Here is a 21,420-nt window from a genome sequence, read left to right on the forward strand (position 1 = left end):
AATGTTGTCCTAGGATGCCCTTGACTTGACCTTTTGACCAACTTTTTTTAACTTTTAAAACTACAGAAATTTTTATTATGAGTACAGTTTTGAAAGCATTTTTTTTTGTCAGATGACTTTTACTTGGCACATATTAAAATAGTTCATGGAACTAATCTGCTTACACAACTTTCTGGGCTCAGATGTTGAACGTGCTACGTTTTCAGGTAAGCCAAACACAAAACATAAAGTATATGTCTGTTGCCTTTTACCCATACATACATGCTCTGGATTGATATGACCGCAAAAGCCATGCCAGTAAAGCATAGGCCCTTTTGGGCCTCTTGTTTTTTCAAACTGACTATAAAAACGGTAGGGTCGGTGACTATTGCGTAGGTAGGGTCAGGTAACCCGAACCAAATGTATTTTTTTTAGGCCGTATGTTGCGCTTGACTTGCAATTTGAATTTGAGCGGAATTAAAGTCTGCCATCATTCAATGCATCAAATACTAATGAAGTGCTTTGCACATTTGCAAGCAGTAGTTATGGGAACATGCAGGTGCAGCTTTTATATTAAGTTCACAAATGATTTGATGTTTGAATATTAATATGATGAAGATCCTCATAGATAATACACATACTTGTCAAGTCTTACGGTTTCGCCATGAGTCCTACGATTTTGGCAATGAAATCACGGTCTCACGCTGATTATGTAATTTCTTGTGCATTTCAATTGAAACAAAATTAACGAAAATATAAATCCTATGGTTTTATGAATAAATTGGTAAAACATTGGTTCGTGTATTAGTTGTGTCTGACCTAATGTTAGCCACCAGAACTGGTGTTTGTATATAATATGCTACCACATAAAAATCTTTACCCAGTGTCAATGTAAACAACGTGGCGTCGTCTGCTAGTGCTTAAGTAGCAATTATAATGAAAATTTTGGTAATGATAATTGACTGAAACTGTTGTAGAATCCACCTCAAAACAGTCACTGCAGACAATCTGTTGTTGCAATTTATGCATGATTTTCCTACCATTTTGATGTGAAATATTTGATGGGGCTTTCACTTGGGGCGTCCCCATCTGAATTTGCTAGTGCTACAAACATGCATGTCTGTTTTCACTGACAGGAGCGTACATAGGCATAGGCCAGTAGTCCAGGGTGTGAAAAACCATTTCTGGTGCCCAAAATGGCAAGTACTAAAATCTCAAAATAAGGAGTAACAATCGAAGGCTAAGGGAGGCTGGTTAAAATGTTTATCGTAATTTCACTGAATGTTGGCGTTCAGAATCTACAGAATGCTTGAAAAAGGTTCTTTCTTTAGTGTGTTCTTCAAAAAGTTTATCAGGGATGGGACACTCCTCCCACTTCCGACTAATTTATTGAGAACAAAAGTGTGAAAGACCTTCACATGTCGCCACTCACTCAAGTCTACATGCATTAAGTTCAAAATGGCTTCAGGTATGCTTCTTTCTGCAATGAGTATCATATTTTGTTTCATGATCAGACTGATGCATGTAATATTTTCTGCCGCAGGCCTAAATTGTGCAATAAATAGGACACCTCCTAATTTTTTTTTTAAGCTGTATTACTTTTTATGCCCCCGAAGGTGGGCATATTAAAATCGCACCGTCCGTCCATCCGTCCGTCCGTCCGTCTCTGTAACTTTCCCTTGTATTGACAGATTTTAAAATAACTTGCCACATGTGTTCCACATACCAAGACGACGTGTGGCGTGCAAGACTCGTATCCCTACCTCAAAGGTCAAGGTCACACTTAGTGTTTATTCACATTGGAGTGCTGCATATAAGGACATAGAGTATAGGTTGTCGTGTCCGGGCTGTAACTTTCTCTTGTATGGACAGATTTTAAAATAACTTGCCACATGTGTTCCACAAACCAAGACGACGTGTCGCGTGCAAGACCCTGGTCCCTACCTCAAAGGTCAAGGTCACACTTAGTGTTTATTCACAATGGAGTGTTGCATATAAGGACATAGAGTATAGGTTGTTGTGTCCGGGCTGTAATTTTCCCTTGTATGGACAGATTTTAAAATAACTTGCCACATGTGTTCCACATACCTAGACGACGTGTCGCGTGCAAGACCCGTGTCCCTACCTCAAAGGTCAAGGTCACACTTAGTGTTTATTCACAATGGAGTGCTGCATATAAGGACATAGAGTATAGGTTGTCATGTCCGGGCTGTAACTTTCTCTTGTATGGACAGATTTTATAATAACTTGCCACATGTGTTGCACATACCAAGACGACGTGTCGCCTGCAAGACCCGTGTCCCTACCTCAAAGGTCAAGGTCACACTTAGTGTTTATTCACAATGGTGTGCTGCATATAAGGACATAGAGTATAGGTTGTCGTGTCCGGGCTGTAACTTTCCCTTGTATGGACAGATTTTAAAATAACTTGCCAAATGTGTTCCACATACCAAGACGACGTGTCGCGTACAAAACCCGTGTCCCTACCTCAAAGGTCAAGGTCACACTTAGTGTTTATTAACAATGGAGTGCTGCATATAAGGACATAGAGTATAGGTTGTCGTGTCCGGGCTGCAACTTTCTCTTGTATGGACAGATTTTAAAATAACTTGCCACATGTGTTCCACATATCAAGACGACGTGTTGCGTGCAAGACCCGTGTCCCTACCTCAAAGGTCAAGGTCACACTTAGTGTTTATTCACAATGGAGTGCTGCATATAAGGACATAGAGTATAGGTTGTCGTGTCCGGGCTGTAACTTTCCCTTGTATGGACAGATTTTAAAATAACTTGCCACATGTGTTCCACATACCAAGACGACGTGTTGCGTGCAAGACCCGTGTCCCTACCTCAAAGGTCAAGGTCACACTTAGTGTTTATTCACAATGGAGTGCTGCATACAAGGACATACAATGGAGTGCTGCATACAAGGACATAGGGTATAGGTTGTCGTGTCCGGGCTGTAACTTTCTCTTGTATGGACAGATTTTAAAATAACTTGCTACATGTGTTCCACATATGAAGACGACGTGTCGTGTGCAAGACCCATGTCCCTACCTCTAAGGTGAAAGATACACTAAGTGTTTATTCACAAAGGAATTCTGAATATAAGGACATTACAGTGTAGGTTGTCAAGTATGGGTGGTATTTTTTTATTTTCAGAGGCAATTTAAAATAACTTGCCATATGTATTTGACACGTAAAGGCAAGATCAACTTTTCATGTACTGACCTTGTTCGTAGGTCAATGTCACATTCGGGGGCATTCGTCACATACTGTGACAGCTCTTGTTCTAACAACAAATTTCTTTGTTTCTTATGTATTTTCTGTCATGCCTGTTATGTTATTTTCTTTCAACTACGTAATGGCCTTGATCCGAGACTTAATTTAGAAATTTAAGTATAAGAAAGGGAGCATTAATTTTGATGTGAAGTTTTGACATGTAGGGATTCATGTTATGTTTTTAAATGAAAAGAAAATTGGTTGAAATGGTCTAAAATAATGGAAAGATTTAGGCAGAATCCTGTGTTTTTTTATACATCTGTTTAAGTTAGTCCTCCGGCCCCAATTTCTCGAAACTTCTTAAGCTTAACAGGCTTACGTAGCTTATTTCAAAAAGCCAAATTACATTTTTATATTGAATTTTGATAAATGAAAACTGATTTATTCTGATTATCATGAAGATAAATTCTATCCAAGGTATAAAATCTCTTAAAGAAGTTAACATTACACAATTTATTGAAAACCAAAAATTGTGAGCTTAGCTTAATTCTGTTATAGATGGTTCGAGAAATTGGTGGCTGTCTCTTTTTATACATACAACTTAAAGTTAATTCTCTGTCTCTTTTTATTCATCCTTTAGGCCTTTTTTTTTTTAATTATATGTTTTACGAACGGCCAGAGTTGTGAAGTGTCAGGGGAGGAGGAAATAAAAATAAAAATAAAATTACATTTGTGGAATTTTATTTTTTGGTCGGGAAAAAAAAACACACAGAAAAGCAAAAGCTATGATGTATTCTCTATGATTTTCTATTTCAATGTCAAGTCAATATGTAAGTGTGAGCACATTTGTTTTTGCTTTATCTGACAAGTTCACTTCATATTTTCATTAATCACTCTTTATACTTTGTAAATGCATGTTATTAGAGACAAGTGACATAAAAAAATCAACTATTTTCGGTAAATTTATTTGCTATTTAGAGTTTAAGGAATCAGCTATCACTTCACTGTGTTGTCTTGGCTGCAAATTGTCTGAAACCAATTCACCAACCATGTCATTGTTACAGTTAGCAAAACAGCTTTTTTGTTTCCTTCTATACAGGGAATATTTATCTGCCAGGAACTAGCGATCCAGGAACTTGTAAATCAACTGATTATAGCTGTCTGATAAAACAAAAGCTGTCTATCCAACAGTGATTCAAATAATACTAGTTGTCCATCACACATTCTGCCCAACAGCAGTCCAAACATCACTGGTGGTCCAACCAACACTTCCGGTCCAACCATTTATGGTAACTGTTGTTCAACCAACACATATGGTCCATCCAATATAGCAGTCCAGTAAGCAATAGATTCCCAACCAACAATAGAGTTTCAACAGGCACTAGCTTACATCATGTTGCTACCAATCTAGCAGCCCAACCAATTGTAGTGATGTTCTTCATTGAAAGTAATGATCTCAGTAGATAACATCAGCATATTTGAATCATATCTGTAAAGAAAGGAATGGAACATTAAAAGTATATTTTTTATAAAAAAAATAAGTTACTTTCAGACTTATTTATGGATGGGTTTTAAGACAATCTGGACCCCGATTTAATTCCAGGCCTGGGTGTATGTGACTAGTCCGGTGGCCATCATAATGTTTAAACATAACTAACTAGTGACAAATCATTCAGAAGCTGAGAACACTATACAAAGGTGACAGCATAACATAATTACTCTTTCTAAGTAAAATTCTTATTAATAGTAATAAAACACACAGAGCAGTATAAATATCATAATTTATATTGATAATGATTTATATAATTATGTTCATTCATAAGACTATTACATAGTTATACTGTACCTGGTAATGTACATACAGATTACTCATTATAGATTATCTCTGTCAGATAGTAAAACATCTTAATGTATTATTTGTGTTAATTTTCAAAACAAATGTTTTAGAATAGATGATATTTTTTGTTATTAATAATACTCCAATAACAATAGTAACCGCAGTCTTTTCTGAACCATCTACCCCACCCACCAGAACTAAACTGTCCAGGTAAACAGTCAAGCGATTTATAGCTCATGACATTGAAATTATATCACAATAATGTAATATAAACTCATTTAAATGACAAATCTAATAAAAATAAATAAATAATAACAAACCTGGAACCATATTTATCTCTGTTATTATACTTTGTTATAATCCGGAAATAAACCGGAGGTCACCCTGCCGCAAAGGATTATCCGGGTGAGCTTAAACCCGGTACCAGGTATCGATATCGAGAAAAGGCGTTATCACAGTTTATGATACCGGATTATGTTGATACCGTGTTATTGAAAGTATGCATTGGTTGTCAAAAAGCAATTAATAACAGACCGTGGTTACTTGGATTTATCATCTGATATTAACCCTGATATCAACATAATTCGGTGTCAGAAAGAGATACCGGATACCGGGGGATACTAGGTACAGGATACCAGGTTTTTAGCACCAGCCTGCAAATCAGATGAATGTTTTTCAGAAATGTTTACACCAATATTTTTACAGCTATTGCGATGTCCTCTGCTTTTAATGATTTGCCGCGATAAAGTTTCATCGGCGGAAATAAAAAAAACAGAAATCACAATTTTATTTTTATTTCAAAAATGAGTTTTTTTGAGGGGCGCTGTTCGTAAAACATAGAATCAAATAAAAAAGGCCTTATCAATGTTTCAGGATTCTTCCGTCGTAGTATAACACGGTCAGCAGCGTATCACTGTAAATATGGCGGAAATTGCGAGATGGACATGTGGATGCGACGAAAGTGCCAAGCTTGCCGACTACGACGTTGTCGAGAGGTCGGCATGAAAGAGGAATGTAAGTGATTTTATGCACAGTATTTGCCCTTTCAAATGATAACAAACTTATATTGAGGTCTCCTGCCATCAAAAAATACCTTAAATAAGGGGACTAAAGTTACTAGGGCATGTTATGTAATTGGGTTCTGCTTTTTAAAAAAAATTGTATCTTTCGATCCCCATGTTTACATATTGTTCCAATTCGAAATTTACTGGGTTTGTCTACCAAGTAAATACCAGCAAATTTAAAAATAACTTTGCTTTATCATGTATTCTGTAAAAATCACATGACTTTCAAATGCTAATTATTCACACTATTTACTGGGAAACCCTTATGCGCTATTTTCAAACGAGTAACCTTGGCTGAGACAGTGAAAAAATATTCTTATAATCATGCGTGATGTATTATCGGTTTTATATACTTTAAGCTTGTATGAACTGTGAATCCTAGGCTTATGTGTTGAGGATATACAGTATTTGCTGATTTTAAGACCATCTGGTGTCTAGTCCCTTTAAAAATTAATTTGACAAAGCAATTAAATTACTGAAAGGTCTATACATATTGATAGCTCACTCACTTACAATTCAAATTGCTCACACATTCTCTGTTGTCATAAACAACAATCTAGGTACTAGATTTGTTTTTGTTTCCATACATTGGCTGCATCATGGTGTACTGTGCAGGTGATCCATTCAGTACTTCATGCTCGATCATTCTGACAGGAACACATGTACAGTGTATAGTGGTGTACCTTAAATAATTATGTCATGATCGCTCTTCGTCTACAAAATACTTTACAAGGTTACAAAATAGACAGCCACCTTAGAGCAAGAACTCAATAAGTACATATATAAATATATAAATAGAAGCAGATGTTGGGTTCTTGCATCAAGGTGACTAAAACATGTTTTTTTATTACATCTCTTTGTTTATTTCTTTCCCCATTGTGAGACAAACTTTCACTACTAGGGTTGTAAGTGTGTCTGTTTGTTCCATTTCTGAGACAGCCTATCACTTTTTAAGATCAAGATGTTTTTTTAATCATTAACATTAATATTCAAGTCCCCTGAACAGGCAACATACATAAATTCAACTTTCGACTGTCTTTTTGATGAATGATTACATTTTTTACTCTGAACAGTCAATCATAAAGATATTCTAATGTTAACATATAATTATTTCAAATAGTTTCATTAATTTCTTTATTATCACAATCATTCCTATTATCCATTTAAATGCAGTATAGGAAAGATTTATGCAGAAACAATTGCTTCCCGTTGGGTTCACTGATTTTGCACAGTTGTTAAAGAAACTGCCTCATGTTTTGAAACCAAATATGTTTTTCGTGGTAGTGCATCTACACTTATATTATGACTATTTAACACTTTGATACCAGAAACGCAGAAAAAAGTACAAATAAAATACACTTTAAAATATAACAAAAGTTTTAATGGGGTGTGAACCCACACTCACAGTCAATGAATAAAATCAAAGCGCTGATAGCGCTGCATGAACAGGGTTTTATACGGGTTTCACCATTATAATTCACGATCATGTATGTATTAATAAGGTGTTTATATGTAGCACAGTGAATCTAAGTTTCCCCGTGTAAAACAACCACAGGTGCCGCCCCAGGTTTATTGAAGCATGATGGTAAATTACAAATTAATATTTTATTGACCATAAAGTTAATGTCGTTGTGTAACCAGGCAAACCAGGATGGAGAATGTAACCAATCCCGGCATAAGACTCCATCCAGTCCTGTGGTGTTTCAATATAAGTTAGGCTTGCCAAGGATTTATTAACCAGAGAAATAAAATAGAAATTGGTTGATCATCCCGGGTGAATTTAAAAGATACACTTAAACCATTTCCAGTTGGTAATTAGATGTTGGCATAAACAAAGACTATACTAATTATTAAATTGAAAACGATCCTTTTCAGGGCCATTGTTAAATTTTAAAATGATATATACATTATTTACATAAAAAATGGATTCTCACCTGGGAGAAACAATAAATAGATAATATGCAACGGCTAGTGAACTATTGAAACAGCATAGAAACAAACACCACGAAGCCTTCCTCCCCGTAAATGTGTGGGGTTTTAAAATAGAAAATGAAAATATAAAAAGGGCGAGTGCTTGTGCTATTCCCAACCAAGAAAATGAAATATATACTAATCAAACTTTACTCATTAGCAAGAGGTTTGCCTTGTTATTCACAAAACAACTTTAAAAATACAACAGATTAAAGAGAAATAGTTTCTTAATGAAAATGGTCAAAATTAAAATAATTGCTTTCAAATAATTGTAAATGAAACACCTAATAAGTTATTAAATACGTGATATTTTCTCATATTTACACCAAACCAGCAAAAAAATATAACTCAATTCATTTCAATGAAATGCCATTTTCAAAAGAAAAAATACACAAACATTCGTCTCTATGTACTGTGAGTGAGTATAAAAAGTATATAAAATAAATTAAACAAAAAAGTCTTAAAAATCTTTAATTTTAAAACTTTTTTCCCTTCTTTTGCTATATGGTCAGCAACCCTCTTCTATTTCTATATCGTCAGCTAACTTGTCTAACGTGCCTGTCAAAATGGCATGCGCGGGGAATGGGATCATTGTGTCATGTGATAGAATGATGCGCTTTGAGTGGATAGTAATTCTTTGTTTACGTTTCGATGTTCATTCATTTTTGGGCGCAGGGATACTACTTTAATATTATCTTTTATCTAAGTTCAACAAATTAAATGATTAAAATAGTTATTGCGTTATGATTGCTTCTTGCTTTGTCAACGCTAGCTCGGTTATTGGAAACATAGCTTGCAATTTATATAGTCTGCACTTTCTCAAACTATATTTTTGGTGGTAAAGAGGCAGACGACAATTATTACTATTAATAGGCATTTTATGTTGTGAGTGTCCAGTTTGTAGCTACACTGAACAGGGTTGAAAACAACCCTGTTTAAAAATGATTGACAATAAAACCTCTCGCCCACAAATACTCATTCTTACTAATACAATTCAATATTTGGACTTCAAAGACAATATTTAACATTTGGTGAAGGGTTCCTGCAGCCAGCAGTATCTAAAATACTTTTAACACTCCTAATGATTTGCCATAATTAATTGCATGATCTGTCATACAAAAAAATGTGTTTTACAAAAACATGAGCAAGTCCCTTTAATATATGAAATTACACATAAACTGATTTGAATAATTGCGGTAAGGCTTGCATAATGGTAATTAAGTATCTGCTTTCGGTCGTCTAAAACAATTCATTAACATATATATTGGCCTATATATTGTTAATAGTTATAGCTTGATTTTTGCTGGGCTGTTTTGCAAAGAAAAAAGTTAAGTTATGAAGATTGTGATTGGCAGTGTTATGGTAGAGGGGATGGGGCTTATCAGGTTGGGCCATATGTGACATATAAGCCAAAATTGGGCATTACAATTCAGAAATGAACCAACATGCCTGAAAAAATAGACATAAAAAGATCAAAATGGGGTTATGTAAGATTTCAATTTTTATTTAAACATTAAATTGGGAATTTTATTTTTACATTTGTGCAGAGTACATGTTTTAGCATGGAGAATGGGGTTTAAAGTTTAATTCAACCGCAAATTGGTCAGAAAATACACAGGATCATGTTTTGGTGTCTTTTTCAGTGCCATCAAGTCATACAAAAACACTAAATTGGCGATAATATATTCAGATTAAACTTGATATACATGTTGCTAGTTTGTGAGCAAGGCCCGCAACTCTGGTTTTCAAGTCATTGTCAAGTTATGCCCCTTGTGTGGCTATATAATGAACAAGACAAGCCTTTGAGTGTGTTTGACTATATTGTTTAAAGGAGCAACCAGATTTGATACTTGTAATTTAAGCCATGAAGAAAAGCGGTATGAAGAAAACTATGTTGAACAACATGATTCATTAAAATGAAACACATTCTTTTTCTTAGTCAAAACCAAGTCTCATAGCTAAATATATATGTCCTTGGGCTTGATGTTGTTACAAGCAAGTTCCATAGTATTCTGTACGTATTTGTGGGCTTTAAAAGTGGAAGACGGTTGTAACTTTAGGAAACGAAGGCAGCGGTACAAGAGTCTTCACTTGGCCCTCAAATGAGGGTACCATGTGTGGATAACTACATCAGAGTTGCTATGAGACTGTATGACAGTTACGTGTGGAAAATGTACTTCTCAAAGAGTATTTAACTGTTGCCTAATTCATGTTTAATTTAATTTGAGCCACTTGTGAAGAATGAATAGATGCATTATTAAAATCAATGGCAAGGTCAAATTCCTTATTCAGTGAAATTGTTCCTGTAACTATGGAGTTATTGCCCTTTTTTCTATCCAATTATAAGAATTTGATAAATAATTGTCATCCTTTGAATTTGATAAATAATTTTCAATCCATTTCATTAGCTCTTCTTTTTTTTCAAATTTGAAGCTTTGTGTCCTTGTTGTTTTCATCAGTGTCGGCATTGTGTAAAAACTAACATTGTTCGCAACTTAAAAACATTGAACATTTATATAGATATTCAACTGAAACTTGAAACAGATATTGCAAGAAACACAAACTGATGACATGAAACTTTGTTCTAATGTTGATATTGTCTGTTTCAGGTTTATTGTCTGAAGAACAGTGCAAAGCACGTGATGTTAGGAGGAAACAGAAAACGACTAAGTCGAAAAAATCGGAAAGTAGTAGTGGTCCCGCGACACCTAACTCAATGTGTGATAAATCGGATATTGACGATTCTAAAGATTCTAAAGATTCTAAGGATTCTTGTATGAAAAATAAAATAACAAGTGCTAAACCACACTCTATAATTGACCCAGAACCCTTGGAAAGGGTGTGTGAAGATACAAAAAAGTTAGTGGAAAAGCTTGTGTACCTCCAAGATAAATACGAGTTTGCGGACGAAAAAGTGATAAAATCAGTCAACGTAAGTACTGTTTTAGAACTAGCACCTGTCCCTGATTGGGATTATAAGATTGTCTGTTGTTGTTGTTGTCCTTTTGTTTTTGAAAAAAGAGTTTAGGTAATGCCACAGCCTGGAAAACTAGATAAAATTAAAAAACCTTTTTTAAGATACTTTTTAATATGAGACTACGTGTTTTAGTACAACAAACACTATTTGTATGTGTTGGGGGGCACATAACTCTTGCTTTAATCATTTATTAGCTGTGACCTTTGAGAGAGTGAAAAAAAGACAAGCGCTTGTAACAACTTGCAGTGTTCTTGTTTTTCAGTATTTAAAGCTCAGGCCTTAAAAAAAGAAGCTTTGGTTCAAGTTACTCAACCCCTTCCTATGAATAAGGTCCGACCCTACCATTTTAACAGTTGGTGAAAAAAAAATGCTCTTTTTTTATTGTCGTTTTTTAGTGTATGTTTTAATATGCTTTATACAGGAAATTATTTAACTTAATTCTTTATTCTAAAATTTCTTATATGAAAATAGAAAGCCTACCATCCCTACCTGTTGTAACCCTTACCAAACCTTTTTATTTTTTGTTGGGGGGGGGCAGGGTCAGGCCAGCTTAAATCTCTTTGGTGGAGCTTGTTAGAACTGTTGGAACAACCTTATCAGTTAAACACTCGAATTTTGAATTTCTGTTATTGAGGGAAATTATTATGTACCCTTTGGAAAAATACTGAGTAAAGAATCTTCGTACATTCAAATTTGACATTTGCACAATATTGTTCTTACAACTTCACAGTAAGTCATCAGTTTCTTTGGCATGTTCACAAATTTGTGCCACTTCATATGAAAAAAAACCCAAAAAACTCTATAGAAATGTTGTACAAGTTTTTTTGGTGCATCATTATATTGGAATGAGAACATACCCAGTGGGAAACAAGTATTGTTTCATTTCATTTCTCTTTTTTTTATCTGCAATTCTATGTGCAACTGGTGTCAAGACTGTAGGACATTTTTCCATCTTATAGATCAATTTTAAAATTTGACATTATCTGTTTTGCTTCAGTCTTATTCTGCCTGGGAACAAGGTGATTGGTAAAGATTGTATGATCTAGGTAAAAATCATTTCACTGCTGTAGATTTTGAGCCAGAACAACTCTTCACAGTTACTGACTTTCAAACTTAGTTAATGTGAGGTTTTCACTAGCATGTCTGATGTATACAACACAATGTCAAGGTGATGTCACAGTCTTCCAGCTGGGCAGTGAATGCTTTTCAAACTCAGTTAATGTGAGGTTTCATTAGCATCTCTGATGTCAAGGTGATGTCATAGCCTTTGGTCTGAGCATTGAATGATTTTCAAACTCTGTCAATGTGAGGTTTTCATTAGCATGTCTGATTTATAGAACACCATGTCAAGGTTATTATGTCAAAGTCTTGGGTCTGGCAAAAAGTTAAATCCTGGCCATATCCTAATTGTCTTACCAGTGTCTATACACATTTGTGTAGCATGCATGATGTAAATCTACCTTTTACCTATAGTCAAGTTATTCCCCCTGATTGGCAGAACTCCTAGCTACATTGCGTTCTTGATTGTACAAAGATATTTTAATGCAGTGGTCAAAATTAACACAAAGCCTGCAAGCCCAGCAGTTGTAAAAATATTCCAAGCTTATGTATAGACCATCCTCATCAGTTAAAACAATCACACTTTGAATTCTCAGTTTTAAGGGAAATATATAGACTTAAAAGATTACTGGGTAAAGAATCTATATACATTCAAACTTGACAATTGCACATTATTGTTCAAACTGTTTAGCTGTAAATAATCAGTTTCTTTGGCACGTTCACAAATTTGTGCCACTCTATGTGAAAATAATAAAAAAAAAGTATTTTTGGTGCATAATGATATTGGAATGAGAACATACCCAGTGGGATACAAGTATTGTTTCATTTGAATTCTCTTGTTTATCTGCAACTAAATGTGTGAAATTTGTAAGATATTTTCCATCCTATCTATCAATTTATAAATTCAACATTATCTGTCTTGCTTCAGTCTTATTCTGCCTGGGAACAAGAAGATTGGTAAAGATTGTTTGATGTAGGTAAAAATCATTTCACTGCGGTAGTTTTTGAGCCAGAACAACTCTTCACAGTGAATGACTTTCAAACTCACTTAATGTGAGGTTTTCATTAGCATGTCTGATAATTATATAGAACACAATGTCAAGGTGATGTCATAGTCTTCGGTCTGGGCAGAGAATGATTTATTAAACTCAGTTAATGTGAGGTTTTCATCTAAGCATGTTTGATTGTTAACTCATCATGTCAAGGTCATGTCACAGTCTTTGGTCTGGCAAATTTTTTAACCTTGGCCAAATCCCAATTTAAGACCTTTCAAGATGTTCACAAATTGGTACATATATAATTTTCTTACAAGTTGCATTACTCCTTTGTGTAGCATGAAGCATAAATCCACCTTTAAGTAATTGTCAAGTGATTCTCCCTGATTGGCAGAACTCCTTACTAGATTGTACACAGATGTTAATGCAGTGGTCAAAATTAACACAAGCCTGCGACCCCTTCACTGGTTATAATATTCCAAGCTTCAGGACTGTCCTCATCAGTTAAATCACTCCTATTTTGAATTCTCAGTTTTGAGGGACATAAATCGACTTAGGGTGAAGAATCATGGTACATTCAAACTTGATCCCTGGGTTAAGAATCATGGTACATTCAAACTTGATCCCTGGGTTAAGAATCATGGTACATTCAAACTTGATCCCTGGGTTAAGAATCATGGTACATTCAAACTTGACATAAATTTGCACATTATTGTTTGAACTACTAAGCAGTAAATCATCAGTTTCTTTGGCATGTTCACAAATCTGTGCTACTTCATGTGAAAATAATAAATAAAAAATCCCGGAAGAAATATTGTGCAAGTTTTTTTGTGCATAATAATACAGAAATGAGAACATTCCCAGTGGGAAACTAGTATTGTTTTATTTCATTACTCTATTTTTCTGCTATTCTATGTGCAACATATGTGTCAAAACTGTACAACTTTTTCCATCCTATCTATCAATTTAAAAAAAATGTCATTATCTGTCTTAATGCTTCAGTCTTATTCTGCCTGGGAACAAGGTGATTGGAAAAGATCATTTCATCTAGGTAAAATCATTTCACTGCAATAAATTTTTGAGCCAGAAAAACTCATCACTGTTAATGATTTTCAAATTCAGTTAATGTGAGGTTTTCATTAGCATGTCTGAAGTATAGAACATTATAATGTCAAGGTGATGTCTAAGTCTTCCATCTTGGCAGTTAATGATTTTCAAACTCAGTTAATGTGAGGTTTTCATTTAATAGCATGTCTTATTTATAGAACATTATAATGTCAAGGTGATGTTACAACCTTCCAGCTGGGCAGTGAATGATTTTCAAACTCAGTTAATGTGAGGTTTTCATTAGCATGTCTTATTGATAACACACCATGTCATGGTGATGTCATAGTCTTCGGTCTGAGTAGTGAATGATTTTCAAACTCAGTTAATGTGAGGTTTCATATTAGCATGTCTTATTGATAACACACCATGTCAAGGTGATGTCATAGTCTTTGGTCTGAGTAGTCTATGATTTTCAATCTCAGTTAATGTGAGGTTTTCATAAGCATGTCTGATATTTACAACACAATGTCAAGGTTATGTTACAGCCTATGGTCTTGCAAACATTCAAACCTTGGCCATATCCCATTTAACGACCTTTCAAGATGTTCTAAGTATATGTATATTAATACAGGTATGCTACGTCTATAATGTAATTTATTTATGTACTATGAATATGTTAATATGAATAAAGTGGGTGAATTGTAAGTGTGAGTTCATGGTAAGTATGCCACAACTATAATGTAATTACGCACTGTGAATATGTTAATATTTATGTAGTAAAGTGACTAACGCAGAATAACTTGTGCACCTGTTTGACGCAGTGTTTAATGACAAGATTTATATTTATTAGGATGAATGGTAAAAAAGATATTTTAATGTTCGCTAAATCTTTCGATCAAATATTTGAATATTCAATTACCAAACTTAATCTTTTAGAAGTTGTAGTAAACTATTATCTTTAGCTATAGTAATAGTACTGGCCATTTTATCCTCCTTTGTTGTAGCCGGTACCTGTGACAGACCATTATATTTCCGCAATTAGCCTTGAAAAATTCTCTATTTTCAGGATATATCCCAATCAAAAGCAATACATTTGAACAAACAAATACCAAAATCAAATTATTTCAATTTCACTGCGTTTCTTTTTGTAGATCGGCAAAGTTCGTAATTTTACAATTAAATGATGTTATGCTTCTGTGAGACTTGCAGCCTCGCTCTGGGATTGACCTTTATCAAATATAACCCTGGAAAACGTAAACAAACGTGGATTTTGTCTCATCAATTGTACAACATGATAGGAAATATATCCTTAAATGCTGTATATATACTATACAGTGACATTTCAAAGCACCAAGGTTATATCAACACATGGGAAACAGTTTATAGCACATTAAGCACATAATAAATTATGTCAGTCATATCCCCAAGGCAATTTGAGCGATATTCTGTGTACAGTGGAATTGGCAGTCTAGACAACACATTGATGTGAAGGTCGATTCCTTAAACCCTTACATTGGCATGGTCATTTAAATGGACAGTAATAAAAATAATTGTTCGTTGATACTTGTCTTAAAAAAGCCAGTCACTGTAAAATTTCGGGGACTGTTTATAATTCCCAATGATATGTCCAAATTGACGTGTGTATAGTTTTGTCATCAAGTCCACCTCTCAGTGGCATCAGGGGTGTACCTAGCGTTACACAAATACTCGCGTTCTTCTGGAAAAATAATAAAAAAACAACGTTTTAACGTTGCAAAATTTTATGTACCCGGGTAAGGCACATGGGTTACCCATAATAGTAACATGTAAAGCAAATGTTACAGTTCAGTACAAGAAGTAATGGATGAAAAAGTGCAAAATATTTCATCTTTATTTGAATCTTATGTGATTTGTGTAAAATATTAGTGTTTTCAAAGCACATAAAAAGGCCCCGTAACCCCCTACAAACTGGTTCACTGGCGAGTACGTGCTAAATATTTCTAGGTACACCCCTGGGCATGACAGGCTAATTGTTGAAAAAATATTAAAGACAACAAAGTAAATCATACACAAAAATACAGTTGTAGCCAAAAGGTTTATTATTTTATTTATTCAACAAAAACATTGAATATTTGAATACCAATTTTGACATTCAAATTTCAAACGTTTGATCGAATATTGAAATATGTATTTGTTTGCATCCCTAGTATTTATTGTAATATACCATAAATTTACATTTAGAAGTATAGATGAAAAAGATTTTTCTCCAGTTCATGTGAAACATTGAAGTAAATAAACAAAACTCGGTAGGATGTGTTTTTGTAATAATGAATCATTAATTAATATTTAATAAAATTTATCTTTCATATTGTATTTCTATAAATGAAGAGTCATTATTATAGGTTTGAGTGGAGTTGTCAATGTTAATTGTTTAGACGTTTCACGCTTTTTCAACACATCATTATTTTTCCTCTAAGCTGTAAATCAATGTTATTTATTTATAATCATATAAATGTTTATGAAATAGCATCTTATTATATGATGTCAGGAAATTATGATGAAGAAAATCCAGGTAAGGTTAGCAGTCATAAAAAAGAGAAAACGAGAATTTATGGTTAAGAATTTCATCAATCATAGTTACCCCTCAACACTTTAATTAAAAAGTCTGTTATTTTTTTAAGGACCGTGATTTTGCAGCACTTGATTTATTATGTTGGTTATTATAAGTGTTTGTCATGCAATATTGCTAGAACAGCATTTAAGACTTTAATTACAATGTACTATAAGACAAACTGCAATCTTTTTGCAAGAAATTAGTATGTTCTTATGGTTTATAGGCCTTAAAAACAACAATATTTGGTTTGGGTCTCGACCTTACCTAAGAAGTAGGCGCCGGCCCTACATTTTTATAGTCAGTTCGAAAAAAACCCCAATTATTGTGTGTTTTAATATGTAGTTTAAATCCTTTAAAGCTTTATAAACCATTCTTAAAACGATGAAAATTAGATTTATATATAAAGTCTTATAAAAAAGTAAAATAAAAAACACACCGTATCATTAACTGTTTTTGGAAAGAATGTTTTAAACCCTTACCAAATATATTTTTATATTTATTTGGCCTTAGCTTAAATTGTCCATCCAGAGACTGATTTGTTTAAGGCCTCAGGCATGAGTTGCTTAGTCCAAAATTATTTTTGGTCAATATAAATTGATTGCTAGAGTTTCACCCAAGCATTACCTATTGGGGGCGGGGGTAACATTTTTTTTTTTTTTTTTTTTTTTTTTTTTTTTTTTAGATGACTGTTTCACTGTTAAATGTATGTGTGTTCATGCTCTTTCTTATTGCATTAGGGACCATATACCACATATCAGACGAACCATTAAAACATTCATAACAATTGTTCTGTTTTTACATGTGAATGTTTTCATTGACACCGGCTGGTATGAATAAACGTCTTTCCCAGACAGTACCAGATCAATAAGCCTTTAATACATACCCAAGATCAATTTTTAGCTCTACTGGCCAAAGGCCAGAAGAGCTTATGCGATGGTAATGTGTACGTAGTATGTGCATCCGTGCGGTCGTGCGTTCGTGCGTCTGTAAACAATTGCTTGTGAACACGATACAGTCTTCAGTTTTGATTGTATCTTGATGAAACTTGTACAGTATCTAGATATCCATTAGAGCTGGGTTCCTTTCGAAAACCAGCCAGATCCGCCCATGCATGCCTAGATTATGGCCCTTGATAGTATAAAAAAATGCTATTGTGTAAACAATTGGTTGTGAACACGATACAGTCTTCAGTTTTGATTGTATCTCGATGAAACTTGTACAGTATCTAGATATAGATTTTGTGAATTACTCTGCCTTGTTCTTGTTGAAAGCCCAAAGGCCATTTTTTAGCTTTAAGTTCTGTAGTTTGTGCATTCAACAAAATTGGTTGTGAATGTTTAAGTTATGCACCTGGTGTCATTACTGGCCACACCCAGGGTTCACAGGTTTGGTAAACATAAATCTGGAAAGGTTTGAAAATATTTTTGTGTGTTCGTGCATCCATCTCAGCACAATTGATTGTGAATGTTTGTTCAAATTGATCAATGTTGTCCTTGGATGCCCTTGACTTTGACCAACTTTTTTGTGTCGCCTGAAAAGACGACATATAGGGGTTACTTTTGTCGGCGGCGGCGTCCGCGTCCCATTTTCCCTTGTCCGGGGTATATTTCCTAAACTATTAGTGGTATCAACTTGAAACTTCATATGTAGATAGATCTAATTGAGGGCAAGTGCAGTGCACAAGAACTGTTACTCTTGCTTCCATATTTTTAAAGTTATTGCCCTTTGTTATTTTTCATGCTTAAAGTTTTGTCCGGTTTTCTTGCTTAGGTTTTGTCCGTGGCATATCTCGTAAACTATAGGAGGTTTCAACCTGAAACTTATTCCGTAGGTATATCTGATTGAGGGTTCAAATGCCACCTACAATTGAAAGTTAAATGGCAACATCATTGTCTATAAATGAATAAAATGTCAATCTAACAGCTATAATGTCGACAGTAAATAATTCGTCAGGCGACACATCCGACTCGCGGAGTTCTAGTTTAACTTTTAAAACTACAGAATTTTTTACTATGAGTACAGTTTTGAAAGCATTTTTTTTTGTCAGATGACTTTTACTTGGCACATGTTAAAATAGTTCATGCAACTAATCTGCTTACAATACTTTCTGGGCTCAGATGTTGAACGTGCTACGTTTTTAGGTAACCCAAACACAAAACATAAACTATATGTCTGTTGCCTTTTACCCATACATACATGCTCTGGATTGATATGACCACAAAAGCCATGCCAGTAGAGCATAGGCCCTTTTGGGCCTCTTGTTTTATTTGTGTCAATCAAATGTAAGGGGCAGGGTAAAAAAGAGGGGGCAGGCAGGGAAGAAAATCAAACAATTTATTTATGGTCACCTTATTTGTCAATGGGTAAATAAATGACTAGTTGGATACTACAATAAGTTCTGGGAATAAAGCAGTACATAAAGCCTCCAACGTGAATGACGAATGCCATTTGTCCAGGACTGGTGACACTGTGACCGGCCATATGTATCCATATTCATATTGGATCATTTTTCTATATATCGTATCGAAATATAAGCATCGATTTTCAAATTTCAAAAAATACATGAAACATTTCCCAGATATAGTGTTGGTGTCAAGATCAATGTTAACAGGTTGTCAATGTAATCATCCATCCCATCCCCCACCCCCACCCCCCTCAGGGCCAGGGGTATAGCAGGGATAGCTGAGGAAATGATGGGCCATGTTTTTACCTTTCAGGTAGCGGGGAATGGGCCTTACCTAGGGTCCCTGGGGTGCGGGGGGCATTTGGTGGAGATTTAAACTGGGCATGGCTGGACCGAAAGTCAAAGTCCCTGCTATTCACTGGACCTGGGGGGATTGTGGTTGCAATTGACTGGTGCATTAGGTTAGACTAAGGTGACCTGATATGACATACATGGGGCGCAGGAAACCATATTATTTTCTTTGCCCCTCATATCCTATATTGGGTCACCTACTAACCCTGTAATTTATGAATTGGCTGCCAAAATTATGATCATGGAACTGGTGCTACTAACAGTGAAAACTGTGATTCATAACATGAATTAAAATCTTATTGATAGTGAAGTGAGTTTAGCGAACAAGCCCTTCTTTATCATCCAGGTTTTAATTCAGGTCATCTATTTGACTAAGAATACAATCTCATTGGCTGAGACAATGTCAATGAAAAATCTGACGTAGGGATTGTGTATAGGATGAGCGGCAGTGGGAGGACCTTTAAACATCCGCAAAAAGTAGAAATCCTTAATGATTAAGCCTATCTGAAATTTCATTGGCTGTTAATGTAGGTAAGCATAATTCAAAAACACAAATATTTTCTTGGGTGAAGATGTGATGTGAAAATATAAATATTTCAGGAAATGAATGGAGGGGGCATAACTCTTGATGCCTAAAGAGACACACATCAACTATTTAAAGTGTTTGCTATTAACATTTCTGAAACAAAATATAGTGATTATTGTGCATCAAATATTTCAGGACCAAAGATCTTTCCTTCAAACAGGGATCAATGTTATCAAAGATCTCAGCCGCTATTATAAGTTGCCACATTAGAAAATGAGCAACCAAAACTCACAATTCCCTTAAGACCCAGATCTTGCCCTGGTTATTATTTACATTTAAATATTTAAGTTTAATACATTTAGCTGCATAGATAAGATTTTGTTTTTAATACACCTGTTATTTTTTTTCCAGGATGTTAACATTGAATGCATCAACAGCGAGGCGATACAAGGTGATGCATTGTTGTCGCAGCTTGCCAAGATGACCGTCATCATCACCCATCTCATTGTCGAGTTTGCGAAAAATCTACCAGGGTTCTCACGAATCAGCAAGGAGGATCAAATAACTTTGCTTAAGGTTTGTCTTAACATATGTTAAAATATACACGCCAGGGCTGCTTAAACCTTGTTTGTCCTTCACACATAACCCAAATACCCCAACAAAACTGTCAAGATAACCATTAGAGTCAAGATAACCATTAGAGTCAAGATAACCATTAGAGTCAAGATCACCATTAGAGTCAAGATAACCATTAGAGTCAAGATCACCATTAGAGTCAAGATCACCATTAGAGTCAAGATAACCATTAGAGTCAAGATCACCATTAGAGTCAAGATAACCATTAGAGTCAAGATCACCATTAGAGTCAAGATAACCATTAGAGTCAAGATCACCAATAGACAGATGAAACCTTGGCAGCTGCAAATCCGCTACATTGATCAATCAATATCTGTTAATGTATCAGTCACATTATCCAGCGATGGGGTATACAATGGGCAACAGATGTGTTTTTTGATAAAAATGGCGTGGTTGCCGGCCAAGAACCAGTGTCGGACCCACCACCTTCTTCTTCATCTTGGGGCTCTTTGTCACTCATGTTCTGCTTCTTCTAATAACGCCGCCAAGACAACGTCATGTTGAAGCCGGGCTTGTGCGAGTTGTTGCTGCAGCATGGCCAATCTCAGATGTCTTGATGCCAAAGCCATTGTGGTTGATTGACCATGCTAGGTAGGGTGGTCATTTTATACTAATTGTCCGAAAGAATCGCCATCGGCCACGGGAGTTCAAGTTACATCGGCCGACCATCACCCGGGCATCCTACAATGTCTGTAAGATGGCTGGCCAATAATCCGATTCACAGTACGATCATCAGCCGAGTATTGTAGGATGATCGGT

The 21,420-nt window shown here is 35.1% G+C and overlaps 1 protein-coding gene across 4 annotated transcripts in view; it reads left to right on the forward strand.

Moving 5' to 3' along the window:
• Positions 1–21,420, forward strand: part of LOC128233846 (ecdysone receptor-like) — a 72,199-nt gene that overhangs the window by 19,719 nt on the left and 31,060 nt on the right. For all 4 annotated transcript variants that reach the window (XM_052947714.1, XM_052947732.1, XM_052947724.1 and 1 more), the window contains exons 3-5: positions 5,912–6,052; positions 10,683–11,005; positions 20,437–20,601. In XM_052947714.1, the coding sequence (XP_052803674.1) occupies positions 5,912–6,052; positions 10,683–11,005; positions 20,437–20,601 (629 nt within the window). The remainder of the gene's footprint in view (positions 1–5,911; positions 6,053–10,682; positions 11,006–20,436; positions 20,602–21,420) is intronic.

This window comes from Mya arenaria, chromosome 1, assembly GCF_026914265.1.
Source record: "Mya arenaria isolate MELC-2E11 chromosome 1, ASM2691426v1".
Taxonomy (NCBI): Eukaryota; Metazoa; Mollusca; class Bivalvia; order Myida; family Myidae; genus Mya; species Mya arenaria.